This window comes from Oryzias latipes, chromosome 1 (genome assembly GCF_002234675.1).
Source record: "Oryzias latipes chromosome 1, ASM223467v1".
Lineage (NCBI taxonomy): Eukaryota > Metazoa > Chordata > Actinopteri > Beloniformes > Adrianichthyidae > Oryzias > Oryzias latipes.
The window spans coordinates 8,188,743-8,212,692 of record NC_019859.2 but is presented as its reverse complement, the minus strand read 5'-3'; the positions used below and the strand labels follow the sequence as shown (position 1 = coordinate 8,212,692).

General features: G+C 41.3%; 1 protein-coding gene across 5 annotated transcripts in view; it reads left to right on the top strand.

Annotated features, from left to right (window-relative positions):
- Window positions 1-23,950, top strand: part of LOC101171973 (regulating synaptic membrane exocytosis protein 1) — an 80,319-nt gene that overhangs the window by 16,763 nt on the left and 39,606 nt on the right. The window contains exons 2-5 of one of the 5 annotated variants that reach the window (XM_023955060.1): window positions 1,633-1,846; window positions 8,466-8,477; window positions 8,839-8,859; window positions 22,559-22,848. In XM_023955060.1, coding sequence (XP_023810828.1) covers window positions 1,633-1,846; window positions 8,466-8,477; window positions 8,839-8,859; window positions 22,559-22,848 — 537 coding nt within the window. Of the gene's footprint in view, window positions 1-1,632; window positions 1,847-8,465; window positions 8,478-8,838; window positions 8,860-21,853; window positions 22,235-22,558; window positions 22,849-23,950 lie in introns of those variants that run through there. The other 4 variants (XM_023955069.1, XM_023955080.1, XM_023955083.1 and 1 more) reach the window with 4 other exon arrangements.

Below are 23,950 nucleotides of genomic sequence, written 5' to 3'. Positions count from 1 at the left end.
TTTGGTAGATGTTCGTCAAAGCCAGCACTGTCTACATGTTTAATTACAACATGCATTACAGTTTTTGCCAGAATAAAAAATAAAACATTTATATTTCTGAGTAAATGCAGCTAAAACGTCGATAAAAATAACATTAAAAATGTTAAGACTAGTTGACAGTAAGCACAAACCTTTGCTCTCATGAGTCTGAGCTGACAAAAATAATCTCAGTTGTAAATTTCTTACAGTTTAGTGCTGAAAACGACAGAAAAGAGGTGTCCTTTAGTGCAGGAACAGCTGGTGTCCTGACACCCAGTGCTTGATGCCGCCACGTTGCTTTGGTAACCACCTATGCACCCTCCAATTTTTGCAGCTGTTCCCATGGTGCCTTGGTTGGGCTCAGCAGCGGAATGGATGGCTTCTCGGGGTCGGGGGGTCGGGTGTATGACGTTGGAGGTGTCACGCTGTCTTTCATTCTGAAATATTTTTATTCCAGCATCCACTTTTCATCCTCAGGTTAAACCAAAGTCTGTCTAAAGCATTTATAGAAGAGAAAAGGGCCTAAGACGCCGTTTGCTGTAAAAATTCTCAAATGTCAGCTGGTGTTCCCGTCACAGTTTCTGATTCAGCTTCTCTCCGCACCCACTGATTGGCCAAGACGAGTCCTAGACGGTCGTCACCTCCCTTCCAACTGTGCATGTTGGCTGCTTCAGCGCCGTCAGCCTCAGACGGCCAAGAAAACCGGGGAGAGGAAAGTCATGTCCGAGGCTTAGAAAATCTTCAGAATTTCAACAATTCTTTTACATTTTGGGATGTTCTCCTTCCGGGGGGATTTTTTTTTTTAGCCGTTCTCGGTCATGTGAAGATCCCTTCTGGACTTTGAATGGGTCATGGTGGAGGATCATCATTTTTATCATGGGAACCAGAAACAGCTGCTGACAGCTGACCGGGAATTATGGTTTTCAGCATTTCCCCACACCTCTGAGCACCCGGTTTTTCAAGACATGTCTGATTTCAACAGACACAGGTAACCTGAAGACCCCTTCTTAAGCCATCAATGCTCCTCTATCATCTTTTAACTTCAGCTATCATGAAAGTTTGGTACATTATGATTCTACTTTGACAAATAACTGAAATCACTCTGAAAGCAGTTAATTTGTGTGCTAATGAAGTGCTGTTCTAATAGCTCTGCATAAACAACTCTGTGGGTGTTTTTCACATGTCCCGAATTGCATTTCACACAGAAGCTATTTCCATCACAGACCAGAGCCACAATGAAATCCTGGGAGCCTCAGAGCTCCAAACCCAGCTCAGATTTCCTCACAGTGACACTTTTGGTCCTCATATGATCTGCACCTAGGTTGGGTTCCAGGTATATTCTGGAGGTACAGTTCAGCAGGTCTGAAAGCTCACCTGAACTCTTGTGATGTTGAAACAAACAAACTTCAGTCCTCCTGAAAAAGCCAATCAGATTAAATGCTGGAAATCTTTCTTGGAAATCAGTTTCTCCTGCACATTTGACCTTTTTCCATGGGACTATTATAGTGGGAAAGCTGCTTTAGAGACTGTACTGCCATGTGACAAGTTTAAAGATGCTTTAGTTATTCCTCCATTTCTCCCATGGTTGCCTAACTCTGTGTCCTCTCCTTGCAGGACGCTCCACCAGCAGTTTGAGAGCTACAAACAAGAGGTGCGACGAATCGGCGCTGAGACGAGGCGCCAGCAAACCCAGCAAAAAGACGACGCCCCCACTTGCGGCATCTGTCGTAAGACGAAGTTTGCAGACGGCTGCGGACACCTTTGCTCATACTGCCAGACCAAATTCTGCGCTCGCTGCGGAGGGCGGGTCTCCCTCCGATCCAACAATGTGAGAACTTTAATATAGCCCCCCCCCCCCATTTTCTTTTCATCTCCTTTCACACTCACTACATTCCTGCTGTTGATGATGTGTGGTTAGTCCTCCAGCTTTGGTGTTGTCTCTGTCTGCTCGCTTCTTCTTTGTTTTTTGATTTTGTTTTTTTGTGCTTTGTGTCACTGATGAGGCTGAAGTCGTCAGAATCATTTGTCAGAGTTTTCTAAGCTTATTTACAGACTGATTAATGGTTATGTGTCATTAGGGAAAATGAGGTAGCTACTAGCCGTCCATTGAGCCAACATCGTTGCCTGATATGCAGGCTTTGATCTTGATGATTGATGTTTAATCGTTAATGGAAGGTTGCTCCATCATGATTGTCTTAAAGCCCAGACATACCAAAAGTCAAAGCATATGAATATGACTGATTCTAGTCAACAATTGTAATCACACTTGACAAACACTGTTCTGACTTTAGGCAGACTAAAAAAAGACATAATTGACTGCGGTAACATTTCTGAATGTTGTAAATTTACAAAAATAGAATCAAGCTTGAAGGAAGTCTGTCAGGACGTTTCTTAACTACAAACTGAGCAGAACTGCTTACCTACTGAGCCTACAGGCAGGGGTGGGCAATTCCAGGCCTCGAGGGCCGGTGTGTCTGCATGATTTCCAGATAGTCTTGCCCTTCTCATGGCTGATTACCTGGTTCAGGTGTGTCCAGCCAATTAGAACATGCCAGAGCAGGGTATGCTGGAAAACATGCAGGAATGCGGCCCTCAGTGCCCACCTCTGGGCTACAGGCAGTCTGTTTGGGTCTTTAACACCACTGTTTTTGTCTATCCAGATATAAAACTACATTTCAAGTTGGTGCTCATCACAACAACTTTAAGGAATTTGGAATTTTGAAATTTCAGCCTGATATTCCCCCTGATATTTATTGTTCGGCTAATGCTTTTGTTAGCATTCCACTATTGTGAAATGCATATAGCACTGTACATAGCATGACCTAAAGACTGCCATCTAATGTTTGGTCAGGTTACACAGCCACCTAAATACTAGAAAAAGCTCAGTTCCTGTTGTGTCTTTGACTGTGTTAGACATAAATGACATAATCCAAAATCACTTTTTTCCAAACAACCCTGTATTAGGTATCCAGCTCTATCAAGCCTCCAGTTTAGGACTCGTCATAGCTCAAACTAAAGCCGTCCAATATGTAACTATACCATATTGTGGCTGCTGTGATTGATTCATTTGAAAGTATGGATGTTTTTTGTGTTTGCTGCCACATTACCCACTTTTCTATTGTTAATAAAATGCAACTTATTTAACATCTTAATAAAAAATAGTGTTTTGTTTTGTTTTTTCAAATCGGGCACAAAATAAATACAATCTTGTATGTTTTATTTTGACACCCATCCAACTATTTTCCACACCTACTTATTGCCATTCAACCCTACCCAGTTACTATTGAGCAAAGCCAATTACTGAAGCAGCTAACCCTGCTTCAGTAATTAACTGCTCACCTGGATCAGGTGTGTTCAGTCAATCAGAAACTGGGCTGTATCAATCAAGCTCATGAGCATCTACTGAAGCAGGGTCAGCTGGGAAACAATTAGCCCTTGAGGAACAGGGGGGTATTCCAAAAAGCAGATTATGTGAATTACCACGGTAAATTTGAGGCTAAGGAAGCGTATAACCTCAGCTTTCGGTTCCAAAAACAGGTATGTTTAAAGGTATGCTTTGTTTCCATAGCAACTCATGCTCTGAACATAACCTGGTCTGGAGCAGGTTTAGTTGAAGGTTAGTTTGTTTTCAGAGAGGTGAAACCGCATGGCCTGTCAATTTGAAGATGATTTAGTGGATGAAGAAGCTCAGATAATCCTTTTTCCACCGTGAGAGGTTGATAAGACAATGTATGGATGTTGGAAAGATAAACTTTTTTACATTAATATAACTTAATTATTTGCTTCAGTTAAGATAAATAATTTTTTTGAGTTCAGTCAACTTAAAAATAACACGTAGTTATCAGACAGTTATTTTACTTTCATTCAAATTATTTCAATTATGTTCAGTGTAACTTTGGTGTTGCTGTTAGATCGGCAGCGCAAGGAATTGTGGGATACCATTCCCTTTGCCTGTCTGGACGGATTTGGGTACAAGTGTAGATTTTCGTCTAAATATCTTTAGTTGTAGCTGTTTTACTGTGTTTTGCCGAGTTATTTTACCCTGTTATGTTTAATTCTTTCTGCACCATGAGTGAGAGGGAGGGAAAGGATGATGAGCTCACTTAGCACCACTAGTGCTACAATATGGTACTGAAGAACTGAAGTTACAGGCAGTCATGATAATTAAATGCAAGGTATATATTGTAAATCCACACTGTATCATTTATTTTAATTTTATAAAAATAAGAAAAGCCTTTCCTTAGACATATGACAGTTCAAGAAGTACAATAAATTTATATGGAAAAACATTTAATTGAATTGGAGTAATATGACATTTAGTTAGATGAATATGTAAATTTGAGTTGTATAAACAACTATTGAGTCGGATAGACATAAGAAATTAGGTTGAATAAATTTAACTCAATTACTTCTTACCAATTGAATCAATTCATTTAAGTTTTATGAGTTGTATATATACACATCACAATGTAATTGGAAATAAGATCAGAAACTTGTGCGTTTACTCTGTCCGTTATTTTTCTGCAAGCAGAAACTCTGTCTTTTGCTGATGATGCAGCTGTATTACTTTTTTGATGGGTATCTAATCTTCATACGCTGTCATTAAAATCTCAGACTCCATCTCACTAAAGTATAGCGCTCTCTTTTGTTCTCCACGGGTTTCCATGGAGACCTGGGATATCGGCGATCCATTGAGAATGTCTTTATGTACCTGCTGTGCACGCGCATTAACCCAGGGTTACCAAGTCGAGCGTAATTACGCTAACTCATATCCGGTTTTTTTAAACCGACATACCCAGAGTAAGCAAGTTCAGGAGGACTTCAGCCAGGAGGACTTCAGCCAGAGTTCAAGGTTAAAGTCAGGGTAGTTTAAACATGCTTTCTGGAATACCCCCCAGGGTTGGTGACTCCTGCTCTGGACAGTTTGCCAGTCCATGCACAAGGAGAACATGCAAATTCCACACAGAAGGGACCCAGCTACAGTACCAACCAGGGCCTTCTCGGTCTGAGTGTTGACTGCTTTATCACCATGAAGTCCATGGTATCAATATGCTAAAAAGAACGCAGCAAGCCAAGCACCAAAAAAAAAAAGCTTTTTTCTATTAAAACCCTTGGTAATTGCTAAAAAAAAAACCAACCTATGTCTTCTGAATTTTCAGTAGTTACACAACTCTTTCAGTTTAACAATAATGCAAATAATCGAAATATTAATTTTTTTTTTATGCCGGGGTATTCACAGCTCAAACACCTTCATATTGAGTAGAATCCAACCTTGACAAGTTTTAGAACAAACCCCCCCACCGCTTCATTGCTTTAATTACTGATCTGATCCAAATTGGCTAATATGGCTTCCAACCAAAAAGCAAACACGTTTCCGCTATTTTAAGATGCATCCGTCGCACATTCAAGCCTTTTCTGGGCTCTTTTCCAAGCCAAAAAGAAGTTGTCCTTCTGCTTATTTTACCTGACAGTATGGACCCTCCACCCTTAGCCTGCTGGTCCCCAATCTGTTCATTATCCGCCTATCCCTGTTGGGGCTGAATTCCTGCTGGCAGCACTCACAGCTCAAAGGCCAGTCAGAACAAGGATAAAGATAGTATCCCTGCTGGTAAATCCATTAATGTTGCTTGAACAGCAGACAAGCAGCAACATGGAAACAAGATGATGAACAAGCTCTATAAATAATTTAAATAAGGCAAATGTCTTATTGTGCTTAAAATAACATTGAAAACTTAAACTTAGATTATTGAGTATAGTTTTTGACATAAAGTGATGCATGTTTTCCAAAAAGGTTTTCATTTTAGATGAATAGCCTCATTAATCAGCACCATAATTGGATCCAATTAAACAGGAATTAAAATCACAAGGAGCCACAGGTTGAGCTCACCAATTACAGCAAGACGTTTTTCACTTTAGATCTGACTAAATCAAGATAACTTGCACTGCCATCTAGTTGAGTCTAGTAAGAGAATGCACATAAATACAAATCTAAACACTGGCAACAAAAAATTTCTCAATAAAGTTCTCAGTGCCAATGATCTCAACACAAGCATTACCATAAAACTTTTGGGGCATTCGGGAATGCTGACGTTGGCAAGAATGGAATCCTAGTTTAGCAAAATCAATTGTGCTGTTATCTCAACATGTTAAAGCCATTGAATGTATATGAGAACTGGACGGAGTGACTCCTCCCCCCTCGCCTTCAAACAGGAAGTTCCTGCTGGTTCCAAAAATCAAAATTCCCATAGATTTCTATAGAGAAATAAAGAGTTGTTATTAAGTTATCACATTTTTCAGAATAACCATTCTTGCTCTGCTATCTTTTGTTAACGTGCTCTTGTGTAGTGCAAGTTATTCGAGTTATAAGCTGATCAATCAGATGCCTCAATAAAAGAATGCTGTCTCACGTTGAACTTTTGAAACATTTGATGGACAGATTTCGTGTACCCCACTTTCAAGTGGTGGAGTTGTGGACTTCAAAAAGCTCACTCCTGATTTGCAAGAGTTGCCATAGAATCGATGACACAGACCAGCTTGGACCAATCACTATTTACTGACATCATTTGGATCCAACATGGCGGCGTCCGTGTCACAAAACAATTGCGACTGAATCAATTTTATTTGGTTGGAGCTGGAAGTAAGCCATTTTCTGTGGGTGATGTCACACTCACTGGGACCAATTCTCATAAACAGTCAATGGTTAAAGCACAAAGTAGAAACCGGCTATCTCACAACATTTAGAATGTGTAAATTCAACAATTATTAAATAATGTGGACACTGCTGTCTCCAGTGACCCCCCCCTTAGGCATGCCTCTCACTCATGGGAAGACCCAAGCACTGGGATTGTCCGCTTCTGACTAATGGAGAGAAAAAATGCCGTCTAGTCTTTTTTTTACATCTACTAAAAGCTAGAATTCCGAAGACCTCATGTCTTCAAATCTGGTATCATTGAAAAGCCTCAAATATATCAAAAAGACTTAATTCAGTAGTATGCAGTGGTTCTGAGAAATTTTCAGGTTTAAACATGTCCTCTATAGTGGACACATTTATATTGCTGGTAGTCAGGAAGTTAAAAAAGGCTTTGACAGAAATCCATTTTGAACCACTTTGAACTGTTAAAGTGTTATTCCAATAAAAAAATAACTTAGTTTGGATGAATTGTAGTTTTTTTAGCAAGGATTCTAATACTGAAATGGTTTAAAACTTAGAACAAATGTGCCAGATGTTTACTGTTGTTCTACATCAAGCAAAATAACCTTTCTGCCCTTTTTATTTCTATTGGAATTTGCAGGAGAGTTTTGTACAAATGTTTGGTACACAAGCTTGATTAATAAATACTTCTTGTTGCCTGAATGTATTTTTAGCAAGAAAAAAAATGACTTATGTTTTTGCCCTCATGTAGATACTAAAGTAAGATTTGGAGCTGAAGTGGTTTGATGCATATTTAAACCAACAGGCATCAAGGGGGTTAAGACAAGCTTTGGTCCAGTAGAATTTAAAGATCTAGACTGACTAAGAACTGGTTGAAGAGTATCTTACTAGTAATTAGCATATGAAACCAGCAAAATGATGGGATATGGCTAAAAATGGATTTGGTAGCAAATTATTAGACTTTTTAAAGCACTTTTAAAATATTTTAAATACATATTGCATATTTCAACTACATTTGGAGATCATTTTATAGATTTTTGTAAACTTCCGTGAGTCAAACCTGTATACATTTTTTTTCAAGTAAGAAAATACATCATTTAAAAATAAAAAATTATAGCTTCTTAGTTGTTTAATTATTTATTGACTAATTATTGAACAAAAATCACATGTGTGTGGTGTGCATCAAAGTTTGCTTCCATACTAATCTAATTTGTTTGGCAGGTATAAAAGTTCACCTAAATCAAAGGTCTGACTTTACTTGCAGCTGAACCCTGGTGTAGTTCGCTACAGACTAAATGCAAACAGACTATCATGCTGACAAAACATTTGTCAACTCTGTGCCTCGTGAGCAGAAAAATAAAATGATCTACGGTGGGACTGAAGAAAAAGAATTTGCTGAACTGAAACCTGAGGCTGAAATGTGCTTCTTGTTGTTTTCTGTGTGCGACACGTCCAGACGTTGTCACAGGCTGATCTCATCACGCCAGGCTGCCCCTCGCATGTTGCTGCTGCAAACACTCACATGCATTCTGTTGCCTGCTCCCCCTCAGACCTCCAACTAAATATCACAAATTTGTACGACTTTTGCAGAACACAACTTACAATTGTTTGCACCGCAACTTCTTCTCTTCCTCCCCTTTTCTTTTGCCAAAATCTATCCCCATCACTAACTCCCACTTCTCTGCATTTCTGTTTCTGACACCCCTTCCGCTCTGTCATGTATTCCTCTTTCTTTTCTTTCCTTTTTTTTCACTCCTCTGAATCCTCACTGCTTCCTGGACTGCATGCCACAAAGGAGGACAAAGTGGTTAGCATCTTATTTTTTTCTCTGTTTGCTGTGAATGTGATGTTTTAATTGTAAAAATCTGGCTGCTTTCTCGTCTGTGCAGACCTCTCTTTAGATAATGTCTAACACACAGAGTTGAATATATTACAGTTGTTCTTTTCATTTTTTTAAGCACAAACTTTCCGCTTAAGGCTGGGAGAGCGAGTGTTCTGACTGGAACGTAGCCAGAGTTTGTACAAATCCGCTGATGGGTTCCTGACAACAGAGGGAGTCCCAATAGCTCAAACTGTTTTTCATTTGGGGTAAAGTTGTTGTGATGAATTGCTATATGTTTCCCTATAACTAATCCTGTGTTCATTGTTTTTATCCTCCTCCTGCAAAGTGTCTGATAGTGAAGGACAGGGTAAGACCTGCTGGGTGCTGGACTTGCCTGCATGGGTCACTTCTGTTATCCCCTCCCTCCACACTTGGGTCTGTGTTCATTCCCAGTATCTGACCCTTTTGAAGCCCTTTTTCAAACACAGATGTGAACAAAAACAGAAAAATACATTCCAAAAAACATTTTAAATTGAACTTAACCCGAGAGAAACATTGAACATCCACACTGCCATTCAGAAAGTATCTCTGGACACGCCAACATGCAGCTTTGGCAGCACAAAGACTGTTTTAGCTGATTTCAAACTATGGGGTTTATGAAGCCAAAAGGCCATAAGAAGAAAACTACAAAAGTTTTCTTTAGAGTCTGAGACATTATATATTTGAACAAAATCTCCTGTTTTTTGCATCAGAGTACATTTTTTTATTTAAATTTTAGCAAATGTTCTGCTTCATCTATTTAATGACCCCAATCCCAACAATTCCTTTTGTGTTAAAAATTGAATGTTGAAAATGTCAACACCCTTCAACAAAAGCTAAATGGCTAAGGCTAAATAGAAAGCAACATTTAATAAAAAAAAAAAGGATATTTAAGGCTTTTTTTTGTGCACTAAAGGGCTCACTGGATTATAAGGTACGCTGCCAATGATCTATGGTATATTTTCAAAATGATGTCCTATACAAGACACACCAAACTCTGAGACTTTAAGAACTGCATTCAAACGAATTCCAGAACGTTTTTGTGAAACACTACACGCTAGCCATGTTAGCCTATTTTTACATTACCTGTAACTCCCAACCTTGTTTGGAACATGTAAAAAAACAGACGAATACCGCTAAAACAAATGTTACTGTGACTATGCTAACTTATAACCTTGTTAATAACATGTAAAAAAAAAACCATAGAGCGCATCAATGTTTTTTGAAAAGAAATCAAGGATTTTAGGTGTGTCTTATGGTACAGAAAACACAATAGTTGTGAAAATTATATTAAAAGTTGTTTAACAGATATATTAGTAAAAATGCCTAAATAAACACGAATAATGATGAGTATCAATTAAGATTCTGAAATATACATTTTTGTATCATTAAAATGAAACTTTAAGATTATCTTAAAGCTGAAAAGAGAGCCAATAATTACAATCACTGTTAACATTTCAAAATTCTATTTTATAAACTTTAAGATTATCTTAAAGCTGAAAAGAGAGCCAATAATTACAATCACTGTTAACATTTCAAAATTCTATTTTATAAACCAAATAAATGAACAAAGTGATGGGATTCTTAGACCTAATCTCTGTTGAACCTTACTAATAATCCTAACTCAAATCTTGGAAGTAATGATAATGTAGAATCAAAGCTCCCCTGGTTCTAACTCGTTGTGAATTATGAATCCTGAGAATGAATGCAGACTCGGAAGTTCAGCAGGTAAAAGAAGCATGAGCCATAAAGGCTTTCTGCAAGTGTTTCCAGCCCATCCTGACCCCCTCTTCCTATAGCTGTAGGCTGTATTAACAAAGAGACCTTCATTTATTTCTATTACCCAAAAATCAGGTTTGGGGGAACAACTGTCAGCTGGCATGTGTAAGAAAGATGGGACTTGAGCCCAAAAACCTTCTGTCTGACTGTAGAATGAACTCACACTTGTGCCTGTGCATGCTTCCCAGCCTCTGTCACTAAGGCCAGAGCAGCCTTGCTATAGGGAGACGGATTTGTCCTTATAGGTGTCTGAAACTGCTTTCACTCTCCCTCAGTCTTCATGCTGAATGTCTGTGTTTTGTGAAATCAGGTTTACTTTTTAACTATGTATTTTATTCAAAATCCAATCAACAATGTTAACAGACGCAGACAGTTTTTACTGAACAGAAATCCTGATTTTGTTTCCTTTTTGAATATATTGGCTACGTTCTCACCGAATGCGATTCGCATAGCGGGAAATCCGGTTACAATGCTAAGTCAATGTACAAACTTGGCGAGATTCCTTTAAGCGTCTCAAGCCTGTCTGGCAGCACAAATCATTGAAATCTTTGCCTTGTTTTCCGAGTTCCACTGTCTGACCGTTGGTGATTATTCGCATTGAGTCAACCAATCGGGAACTTTGCTTTGGTAGTGACTGACGCATTGATGATGTAAACAGAGGGTAAAGTCAAAATCAAACATTATTAGCCGCGTTTACATGGGCAAAAGTAATCGGAAAGAATGCCTGATCGGAAGGAAAATGCGTCATGTAAACGCGCCGTTCGGAATACTCTACCCCGATCAGACTCGTTCGGATCAAAATTTCTTTCCGATCGAGATAGGTGGGTTATGCCGATTGTTGATCCGATCGTTGTTCATGTAAACGTTTCATTCCGATCGTGTGTCACGACTGTTTTGGTTTAATGTCATGCATAGACAGTGTTTTCCACCAGAGAAAGCTTTGGAGCTCAAACAGGACCGACCGGCTGCTCTGCGGAGTTCCGGTGAGAAGCGCCGCTACGCTCTCGCCCCTCTGGCTCTCCGCCTCTCCCCTCTCTTTCACCCCTCACGAGGGGGGTGCCGGGAAGGAGCGCTTCGTGACCCGTGACGTCTGGACCCTGCGTAGTCCTGGCTCGTGTGCCGGTGGACCGAATGAAGCTGGATTGTTAAATTAGTGTTTGAGGGGAGGGAGGATGCTTTGTTACGTGTGGGTTTTGTTGTTTGTTTGTGTGTGTGACTGCGATCCGTCCCGCCGCTCTCGGTTAGCTGCTGTCAGGAGAACCGTGTGTTCGAGCAGAGCTCGGACTTCCAGCACACACACAGTGGCTTTGGGGCGGTGTGTGAGCTTAAAGCAGAAATGTCGCTCAGTCCTTAGAAACCGTTCAAACAATCACGTGGATTTGTGTTTCCAGTTGTGTCCCGACAAAATAAAGGCTGATGTTATTCCCACGTATATACGTGCAGCCAAGATGCAGATTGCGGCATATCCCGCAAGGATTTTATCAAACATTAAGGCTAGCCTCATGTTGTTAGCCTCTCCTGGGAGCTCCGTTCTTCCACAAAAAAAAGCACTGACCACACGGATTAAAAATAAAATGATGAGCGAACAGGCGCTTCCTAATATTCATAACATTAATAAAAACATGCTTGGAAGACCGTCTCGTATATTACCGAGCTGCTGCAGAAATGTATATGACAGCAAAGGTTTGTTTACTGTGGGACTCATTTCCTTTTTCCGGTATTTTCAACACTGCGAATGCCCAAATGATTTATTCCGACCGAAAGTGTAAATGTTTGTTCTAATCGGAAAAAGGTTTTCTGTGCCCATGTGCACGGTTGAATTTTAATCCGACCATTGATCCGATCAAGATATTTTGCCCATGTAACCGCGGCTAGTGAGGACAAACTGATTGTTTGTAAACGTACCGAACTTAGGCTACTTTCACACTGCAGGCTGAAACGACCCAATTCCGAATTTTTTGCCCCTAAGCGGCCCAATTCCGATCTTTTCATGACAGTCTGAATGACACAGATCCGATCTTTTCAATTGCGACCCAGGCCCCGTGGGTTTGCCATCCTGATTCCGAATTGTAGCCGTTCTTTTCAATTGCGACCGCCGTCTGACCGGCCAGGCGACTTGATTCCGAACCGTACTTATTCGACACGCAACAAACGTCATCATTTTGCGTTTGAAGTAGGCGGAGAACGTAAACATCAACCATGGTGGACGATGCTGCTGAGACCAGTCAGTGGAAGGGAAGCGAGGTCACCGATTGGATTAATATTTGGGGTGATCGCTCTTTTCAGGCCAAACTCCAGGGCTCTTATCGCAACTGGGCGGTTTTTGAAAAAAATTCCAGATAAATGGCAGAGCGTGGTGTTGAACCTTTCCCGCGATAACTTTTTTTTCTTTCTCCCCTTTCCGACCGTGCTCAGAAGCGCGGGGGACCCGAGGCGATCCTCCTCCTCCTCCCTGTTCTGATCCTTAGATTCTCCAGAACGAGTTAATAAAGAGTCCATAGCATTTATTATGGGGGAAACCTTCTTTTACCGTCCTCCTTCCTCCGTAACACACAACATGAACGCGCGCCCACACTGCCCCCCCCCCCCCCCCCCCATTCTCTATCGCGGCACACGCTTGCACACACACACACGCGGGTGCGCGGCCCCAACACATGCACATTTCCTTTCCACAACAGTGGGTACAGACGATCCCGACTCCATTGCCTTCTTAAAATGAGAAGATTGTAATTGTGCTGCTCCTTCGTGAAAAGAAATTTATTATTACAAAAAGAGTTCTCCGCTTTTGACAACACTGTTGTTGACATCCATTGTTAACGTTTGCTCCGCAAACAACAAGTGACGTCGTTCACCGTTGAGTATTCTTCTGGCTTCTGCGCATGCGGGTTTCGTTTGGGTCGGGTCACGGTCACACTGGAGATCACAAAAGTTCGGATTTACTTGGAAATGTGAACGGTCTAGCAAACAATTCGGATTTTTTCAAAAAATCCGAATTGAGCATTAAGCCCTGCAGTGTGAACGTAGCCTTAATGTTGTTTTTAGTTGTTCCCCTCATTTTATTTATATTTTTATTTAGTACCACTGAAAGCAGCCGTCATTAAGTCGCAGCTCCTGCAGCAGATGGGAAACCTCACTGAACCGCGAGTGTCTCTGAATGATCTCATGAACTAGGCCTGCACAATATACCGCAAATTTATCGTTTTCGCAATATCCAGCTCTGCAATATGCATATCGCAAAAGACAGTGAAAATCGCAATAAATCGTAAACCTTAAATGTGTTGATACAACCTTATGGCAGCTTGAAGCATTTAACGAATCAAATAAATCCCTTTATGCATTTGACCAATCGGATGGACGCCTTCACCTTGTTGACCAATCGGATGGAGGCCTATTATGTTAGATGTTTGTCTCCTATGTCAACGAGGGTCATTAGGAGTATAATTTTTAAACTGTTGCAATTAAATGGGAATGATGTTTTTGTTTATTTTGTTATTTGTTTATATACCGCAAATTATACCGTTATCGCAATACTAATCTTAAATATCGCATATCGCGAGTTTTCCTCATATCGTGCAGCCCTATCATGAACCCAGACATGGCGTTGTGATTACTGACGCCATTGTGGTGCTTTTCTAAATAAACTTGGTCTCTGAACATCTTTGTGTCTCCCATAATGTAGCAAATAAGCTATTAAAAACTCCTGACAGTAGCTCCTCCAACATCGGGAGCGTCAGGTTCATGAACACACTTATGGACCATTGTCTGGCAGCAGTTTTGACGTGTGTCAAAACAGAGGCGGCAAACGTGAATTTGACGTGCGAATTGCGTTCGACGTGAACGCAGCAAAAGAAGGAAAAAGTTTACAAATGAAAATGTACTTGTGTTGTAGTTGTGTTTATAGCTCTCTGTATTATTGACATTTTGGCCTTAAACAGATTCCAGCGTTTTACCTAAATAGGAGTCAGATTTTCTTCACCTTTAATCACACACTTTTGGTTAGCCAACTGTTCTTCACTTTTAAAGTGAAGCTGACAAAAATGCATAAATTCATCTGAACAGTTGGATAGAGTTGACATGCTAAAAAAATGTTTGGTTCTGGTGGAAAAGCTGAAGAACGTATGTGGAACTGTCCTGTGTTTGTTGCTGCTTGTTACCGACTGAGTGTTTTATTTATGTGTTTAATGTCAGCTCCAGATGGCTCCCAGAAACTAAACTAACAACCAACAATCTGTCTCCTTTGTAGAGGAGCACTTCCTCCCACAAGTACACACACCGATTTGCTCCCAGTATTTGGAATCGAACAAAAAGGACAGTTTTTGATCTAGAGTTTCCTATCTGATTTTGTATTTTAAAATTGGATCTGAGTTTTATAATGATATTTATCTTGTGAGTTTCAAAATGGTTACAGCTGCATCTGCACAAAACCCTCCTGGCTGACTATGTCAAGCTGACGCTGCAGATTTTACCCAAAGAGATGTTCCACCACATGTTCTCAGTCAGGATTCTCAGCATTTATAGCAAACCCCCTGTGCTGCTGTGCACTCCTTTTTCCTCCCTGCATGTCTGCTGCAACACCAACACAGATTTATCTGAGCACATTACAGTTCATGAGGTCTTTAAAAATAGACCAAATAGACTGTCTTTAAAATCTGCTCACATATTTGTGACTAAGTCCAACTGCCAAGAGGTTTTATATTTATTTATTTTTTTCATTCTAAATTTTGTAATGCTTGAGGATGTGCAAACCTAATAAATACCTGTCATATTTGTTCAAGGTCTTTTTCACTCAGCGTTGATTGTAAGCACTAGCATTTCGGCGCTCGTACCTGTTTAGTTTCTACCAGAAAAAAACGGCATAATCATGATTAAAAGACCACTGGGAACACTTTTACAATCGATCAAAAAATGACTGGAGTGGGACTTTCATTCCGTGTCCCAGAATGAAAGCTCCATATGGTGCAAGTGAACCACACCAGTTCTACGTTTTTGTTGCCCTGTTTTCTGTTTCAATGACCACTTTTGGTAGAACCATTGTGGTAAAACTGATTAGCTGCTGCACTCTGGCCTGACATCTCCTGGTGAAACCATAAGGCTTTGCTGCATATTATGGGCTTTTGCTGTGAAACTATTTGAACTTAAAAGTTGGTTCCTGATGGGAAGCAGGAAAAGCTCAGGCTTTTTTTTCGTACTGAAGCCAGATTGTCTCATAGCTCTATAGAACCTTGTGTTTTTCTGGCTTTCAGACGTAAAAACCTCATGAATTGTTTCACAAATTCACAAACTCTAATGGTGGAAAAAATCCAGGGAAACCTCACAAATACTAGAGAAAATATAAGCCAAATACTGAACCAAAGTTGCTTTCAAGTCACATTGGTTCTCTGGAGCTCTCTGAGCCAGCATCAATAATGTCTTCATGCAACTCTTTAACTTGTCTCAGATTTCACTCTTGATCCACGAAATTAGGCTAACAACCAGCTTGTATGTGTTCTTTATTTGTCAAGTTCTTGAGAAAACTCACTCATGGTGTACCGCTTGTTCTAATCCTGATTAGTCTTCATTCATGCTGATGATATGCCGATGATACTTCTGTAATGATCCAGTAGATGCTTCTCAGTTTTCAGGATGCCAAACATGTCTAAAAGATTTAAAGACTGGGATCATTTTTTTTTCTAATTTTCAAAAAAACAAACTGTGATAGTAAACAAACTTTAGAAGATCAGCAGCTGTTATAATTGATCTGATAGTGCGCTTAAGTTTAGTGTTATCCAGTTTTATCCAGATAAATATGAAGCTTGAAAGTTGCAATAAATTTGTTTGTTTCTACCATTTGTTATGCATATATACAGGTTCCTGGTCAAAAGAGAAAAACTGTTAACATAACACAAGGACCCTCAAAGAAAACAGGTTTACCAATGAGGTCAACCACAAAGGCAGAATTCCCTCAAATTGTTTTGTTCTTTTTCCTTTATTGAGTGTATTGTAAAAAGCCTTAACCATGATATATTGATCAGAAAAGGAAAACTAGCATGGATGTATGGCCACTCCAAATTGCTTTCCTGCTTTTAGCCTTCCTCTGCCTTCAGCCTGTTTCCTGCTCGCAGTCTTGATCTACTACCTCATTAGAGGAAATGGAGCATTATGTCTTTTGCGGCCGTCTCTTTTCTCACCATTCAGGATTTACTATTCACAGCTAACGATGGTGGTTTACACCCAGCTCTGTCTCATAAGTCCTGCTTTTGAGTTGCTTGTGTGCAGGGCGGAGAGAGGGCAGTTCTTTTGGAGCTGCTCCCAAACACAAAGCTGCAGGTGTTGTTGAAGCAGAGATGCTTGAGTGACAAGTCTGCACTGTCCTCATTTGTCAGGCTAGCCATATGTGTCAGCAAAGCAAAAGAGCGAGGAGAAGATGGAAGGAGAGAAATAAAGGAGGCAGAGAAGACCAAAGCAAGGGAGGAGGGCAAAAGAATTAAATACATTAATAAATGTGGAAGAACATTCTACAAACATGACAAAGTCTTGTTAAACCAAGAAGTTCAAAGAAAATGTCATTAGGAACAAACAAAGATTGTAAAATATCAAACCCTAGGCCAAGAGGATAAGCAAGTAAATACTATGGAAAGAAGTGAGAAGAAATGCTCAAAAAAGGGTGCAACAGTTGAAGGAAATTATCCATCTTCTTCCACTAATCCAGGTCACGAGGGAAGCAGTCTAAGCAAAGATGCCCAGACTTCCCTCTCCCTGGCCACTTGCTTCAGCTCCTCTGGGGGGACCCCGGGACATTCCCAGGCCAGCCGAGGGACAGAAAAAAAATAAAATAAAATAATAATGTACAGTTCTAATATGTTAAACCAAGTGCCAATTGTCAAAATGACAGAAGGTTGTCAGAATGCTAAAATAAAACCCAGTCATGCTTGAAATGCTAATGTATCTGTTAAATATCACATAAAAGTACAGATGTGCTGGACGAATAGATAGTAAAGCTAACATGAGGAACAATGGTTACCAAAACCTTTAAAAAAATAGAAGCTGGAATTGCCTCAACATAAAATTCCAAATATCCTTAACTCATGAATATTTTATAAGTAGAAACATTGAAATCTTAAATAGCCTATACTATCAAATTATGCTAAAAATATTAAATACAATGCTAAGTACGCTACCAGGGACTAGGTTGGTAAATATTGGGGATGCTACAATTCTCATTTTAAAACCGAACGTATGTTGCACCATTGAACCAAACTAAATCTTTGCATCCCTTGTAAATATGTCAAATGACAGGAACAAAAAGACAAAGGAAATGAAATTATGTGTTGTGGGGAAAACAAATTTATTTAGCCAGAGTCATTTTTGTTGTTTGAGACTTACTGATTCAGGGGCTCTGCTTCCTGTTTCTAAGGAGTAGCACATTTTTAGGCAGAGGGAGCCTGACATCACTACATTATAGAAAATGCACATCTTATTTTCCACTCACATGCACACACGCACACACACAGACACTCATGACTTTCGCCTACAGGCAGTCGCCCACGCCACGCTCTTCTGGGCGAAAGGCTTTCAGAAGTGTCCCACATTTACATTCACTGACATACATCTGTGCACAAACAGATGAACGCGAGGCGCCGCCGGTGCTCACTGCTTCTGCAGAGACTCTCATGCCACGCTCTGGCTGGTCCAGCTCTGAAAGTACATGTGTCACACTCTAAGGGGCGGGGCCTTTCATCAAATGCACATAAACACAATGACAGATCCGCACTTAATTCCTACTTCAGTTCCTGACAGCCTCTCCAGGAACACAGCATGCAACCATTGCAGTGCAGGATTATCGGCATTAAACTCTGTGTGTTTTAAGCATTTATTTATGACTTTTGTGTAAAAATTTCCTCCTAATCTGCACGAGCACCAAAGTGTTAAATTGTAGCAGCCTGTAATTTTTAATGAGGCAGATTTTTGGAATTTCTGATTTTGGTTCTTGGATGTGAGGAGGATTATTGTAATCAAGAATATCTGCAGTAATGCAGAGATGCCCTAAGAGTCTGTTCATGCATTCCTGTCTTTGAGCCCTCAACTAATGTATTTTTGCATTAGAAATGATAAATATTGGAGGAAAAACCTTATGGTCATGGGATTTGGTAATCTGTTTTTAAACTGGTTTGAAGCCAGTTCATCACCTCTGCTCTGGTCACCATCTGACGATATGATGACACTGAACCCTGTGACCCTTCACCTTGACCATCTCATTGGCCTTTTGGTTGAATGTCTGCCCTGAGACTGGAACGTTGAGAGTTTAAATCCATGGCGAGTTATACCAAAGAACCTAAAAATTGGCTACGTTCACACCGCAGGCTGAAACGACCCAATTCCGATTTTTTGCCCCTATGCGACCGGTATCTGATCTTTTCATGACAGTCTGAACGACACAGATCCGATTTTTTCAAATGTGACACAGGCCACTTAGGTATGTGGTCCTGAATCCGATACGTATCCAATCTTTTCAAATCTATGCTGACCGGCCAGGCCACATGTATCCGATGTATCCGATGTATCCGACCCGTACGTCATTGATAGGCTACAAAAGTCGTGCTTTGAAGTAGGTGGGAACGAGAACATAAACATCAACCATGGCGGACGATGCTGCTGAGACCAGTCAGTGGAAGGGAAGCGAGGTCACAGATTTGATTAATATTTGGGGTGACGGCTCTATTCAGGCCAAACTCAAGGGCTCTTATCGCAACCGGGCGCATTTTGAAAAAATTTCCAGCGAAATGGCCGATCGTGGTGTTGAACCTTTCCGTGATGACTTTTTTTCCTTTCCGACGGTGGTTAGAAGCGCGGGGGAGACCTCCAGGGCCGAAGGCAGATCCTCCTTCGGGGTTCAGTTCCCCATTCAGACCCTCAGATTCTCCAGAGCGGGTTAATAAAGAGTCAATAGCAGTTATTCTGGTGGAAGCTTTCTTTTATTATTGTTCTCCTTCCTCCATAACACAACATAAATGCACGCCCGCAACACACTTCCACTGCCCCCTCTCACTCCCTCCTGCGCTGCACTCGCTCTCTCCTCTCTCTTACACACACATGCGCGGCCCCAACACATACACATCCCCATTCTACCACAATGGGTACAGACGATCCTAGCTCCAATGCCTTCTTAAAATGAAAAGATTGTAATTGTGCTGGCTCCTTTGTGAAAATAAATCTAATAATGCAAAAAGAGCTCAGCTGTTGACAACACTGTTGTTGACATCCATTGTTAACGTTAGCTACTTCCGCAAACAGCAGGTGACGTAGTTCACCGTTGAGTACTCTTCTGCACATGCGGGTCACTTCTGGGTCATTTCACGGTCACACAGGAGATCACAAAAGTTTGCATTTAATTGGAAACTTTTTGAAAAAATCGAATTTTTTCAAAAAATCAGAATTGAGTATTAAGCCCTGCAGTGTGAGCGTAGCATGCGTCCCTGCTTGACACTCAGCGTTAAGGGGTTGGACTTGGGGATTGAACCACCAAATGTTTTCAGAGTGCAGCTCACTGCTGCCCCAGGGGATGGGTCACATGCAGAGAATAAATTTCACACAACTAGGTGCGTGACAGCTAATAAGAGCTTAACTTTCCATTAAAGGGGGATAATAGGCTGCTCAAGCACGTTTGTTGGTTGTTGAAATATCATTCTTTTTTTATTTTTTTTAACTTGTCCTGTCCAACAGCTGGGCAGACAGATGAGAGCTGAGGGCCTCTTGTGTTGGACATATTTTACTTTAACAAGAGGGGTTATTAATCTTCAGACAAACCAAAGGCATGACTGAATAAACCCCTTTTGTAGTTGAGGCCAAACTTTATTAATTTCAATTATGTTTGAAAATCTTTGGTGTTGGACCGGACGGAAAAGGAAAGGAGGGAAGAAGAGAGAGGGACGTTAGAGGGGGGGGGGGGGGGGGGGATAAGACCATGAAGCAGCATAGAGCAGACAAGTTTACTGGTTGTTTATCATTACAGCAAGGCTCAAATGTAGTACAAAAAGGGCGGGGCCTTTCCACACACACTGAAATGTCATCAACACACCTGCTAGCTGCAAAAATGTCCAAATGTCAACATGTACACAAAACAGATAGTGTTCACACACGCATACCTATGCCTTTAAACCAACTAGTGTGAGATCTTTCCTTCATTCAATCATGCAAACTATTAGTGCAAAGGTGAGCTAACACCTGTGCTCAGGTGAGTGTTTATGTTCTTCTAAAATGGATGGTGGAATGTGAAAAGAAGGAGGAGGAGCGCCCAGCCACCCCCACACCCAGACCCCTGCCGCAGCAGCAGCCGGAACCCCCCAACGCCACACGACAGCAGGCAGGGGACAACCGCCCCCCGGGCGACCAAATCTGCCACCCAGGTCAGGACCAGCAGGACCGCCGCTCGGCCCCCAGAGCCAGAGAGCAGGGAAGCACGGGGGAAAGAGAGCGGCGCCCCAGCCCAACCAGGAGAACAGCCCCCCCGCTGCACCGGAAGAGCCCAACGCAGGGCCCCACCCGAGAAGGGCACCCACAGCCCCAGACGAGCCCCCCATCACCACCCAGGAGTTCCGGGCATCCCCCCGCCCCAACCCCAGGTACGAGCCAGGACCCCCCAAGGGAGACCCGCTCCAGGCAGCCACCCACCCGGCCCACGGTTGGTCCAGGGAAGAGCAAGGCAGTGGCCAGCCACCCCCACCCCGGAGGGGAGCACCCCGGGGAAAAAGGGGGGCCCACAAGGGGTGTAGTAAATATCATTCAAATATCATTCTTATGTCCCGGAATCGAAACTCCCCCAAGACGTTCAATGGAAATTCAAACCTAGTAAGGTTGTCTTAAGTTTGAACTGACCTGGCTCCATTTGCTTTGGTTTTTGAAGTACTTTGTGAGGGACGTGAACGCATGGGACTTGATGCAGACATTCCCAATACCCACATTGTAGGATGCCCACCAGAGGAAAGGCAAAGACTGCCCCCCACTGGAAAAAGAGGGAACAGTGAAGACTTCGAAAAAGGAGTCAGTGTTACTTCACTTGCCAGGTGGCATCTCCACCACCAAGTTTAACCCAACTCAGTGGCCTTGAGGTAGAGCGTCTACCCTGAGATCTGAAGTTAATGAGTTCAAATCCACAGTCAAATCATACAGTCAGCATTAAGGGATTTAATTTGGGGGTCACACCGCCAAATGGTTCCCAAGTGCGGCTATGTGCAGCTCACCGTTTTCTCAAGGAATGTGTCAAAACCGTATAACAAATATTACACATCCATGTGTGTGTCAACTGATGGGACTTTAATTTTAACCCCAAATGTAATGTAATGTCCACCAGAATTATACAATAACAAAAAAGTTGTAAATGAATTAATTAAATTGGGGCCTTTGGTTCCATTCTGATGATGGTCAAGGATGCAGGGTTGGCGTCCTTTCAGCCTCCTAGCAAGAAACTACTATTGAGGACCCTGAAGGTTAGAAGCTGAGGATTGTGAAGAGTTCTGTCAGCTGATGATGGGTTGAATAATGGTCAAAGGATTACTGACTACTGCTAATCTGCATCCCATCAGATGAAGGGGTAGAGAGACAGCAGTGTGTGGTTGGGAGGCAGCCTGACAGCTGTGGGATGTGCGAGCAGCTGATTTACTCCAGATTAGTCTGGACATGCACCAAAAGCACTCAATCAGGCCACTGTGAATGTGCCGATGCTGACCGCTAAACCAAAGTGTCGGACGTGCAACCCTGTTGTCCAGGAGCAGCACTCTCTTTTCTAGTTAAGTTGGAAGTTTTTCCATGGAATGCGAGGGATAACCAGTTCTCCCCACTGCTTTGGATTTAATATGTGCAAAATAAATCGGTGGGATTATGAATACGGAGAGATAAACTTTGTTTTTGCATGGACGAAGTGAGGCAATATTCTGTAGCCATGGCTACATGTGAGTATCTGAATGTATGGGATGGAAATATATGGGGGAACTTAATTTTCTTGTATTTATTTAAGAGTTGTCAGGATTTGACTCTCAGGATGTGTATTTTTAGGTCATAAACTGCAGAAATAATCCCCTGATGATATGACATGACATAAAGTGCACCATTTAAACTTAACCTTTGCTTATTTATATGTAGAATTCATTAAAGCTCAGTTATGATTCTATAAATTCCAAATTTATCTACAAAAATAATCCATGTTGTTGAATCCTGACTCCTTAATGTCTCAGGGGAATCCTTGCCAATCTCTTGATTCCTTTTAACCCCTGCAGGTCATGTGGGTATGCAACCTGTGCCGTAAGCAGCAGGAGATACTCACCAAATCAGGAGGATGGTTTTCAGGGTCGGGGGCGCGGCTCGGGAGCCTGGACACCTCCTCGAACGACTCGACCACAGGAGGTGAGGCCCAACGGGACAGGAAGCTGCTCCGCTCCAGGTCCCAAGCACCGTCTTCCAACACCGGGCCAGGGGACGGGACGCAGCCTCCCTCCAGAGTTACTGTTGCCAAGGGGGGAGACGCCATGTCTGGCTCTCGCTCCCAAAGCGAGCCACCCAAAGAAAAGTAAGACCAGAATCACAGTCTTTAAATCTCCGGTATTTGCTGTTGGATGGGTGTGACGCATTGAAATGTATATTGTGTGAGGAAAAAATAGATCTGTGCCTCAAAGTAAAATCTGGGTCAGTCTTAGGAGGTTTTGATTGAAACCCGTTCTGTCCCATTGTCAGTGTCTATGAGGATTTAACTCATTTTATATTTGCTTGATGTTTAACTTTTTTTAGCAGCCAAGTTATTAATGTTGATTTTTTATTTTATGTATCATTATGAAAAACAGACAAAAAATACCTTAATATAGAAAAAAAGACGAATGATGATAAAGTGTTTGTGTTTCACTCTCTAGCCACAAAATTATTAAATGCCTGAAGCCTTTAAAGGTGTATTTTTAATAATCAAATAGGTTTTTTCTTGCTTTTCAACAAACATTTTTTTCTTGATTTAACATTTTTTTCTCCCCACACATTGAGTTATTTGATGGGCGCAAAGTTCAAAACACCCATTTTATAGGAACACGTGATCGTAAGATGCTTGTGTCATCTTCTGTTTGCCGCTGTGCAGACTTTACTTTTTGGTGTCAGATATTTCAGCCCACCATCCTTTCTGAAAGCCTCCAGAAAGTTTTTACACAAACAACTTCTTTGCAGTTGATTCTTTTTATCATGTAGATTCTTTTGTGAAGTATGTCTTGCTTTTCCTCTGCTTATCAATCAGCTGATGGATGAGATCTACTTCCGGATTAAAAAATGGTCTTTCCAAAGTCCTATAGATGAGTTGTATAAATGAAAGCGTAAGACTGATAATACCTGCCTTAAAAACTTTAATCTTTTTCAAAGCTTAGAAAATCTAGCAACAGCTGTAGCTGTTGGCGACACTCAAACAGTTGTTGCAAGAGAGTTTCCAAAGCGTGTAGTTTAATCCAAATGTGAGCGTTATTCTCACCAAAGTTAAAGATCTTTCCAATAGTTTAACAGTCATGGAATACCAGTTTGGTCTGATTTCAATAAAACTTTGTAGTATTTTGCATGTTTTTCTCTGATGGGGTCTCTGGGGAAGGCTTTTGTTGGAACTTAATTTATGAGTTTTTACAGATTTGTGTTTTATTCTGGTT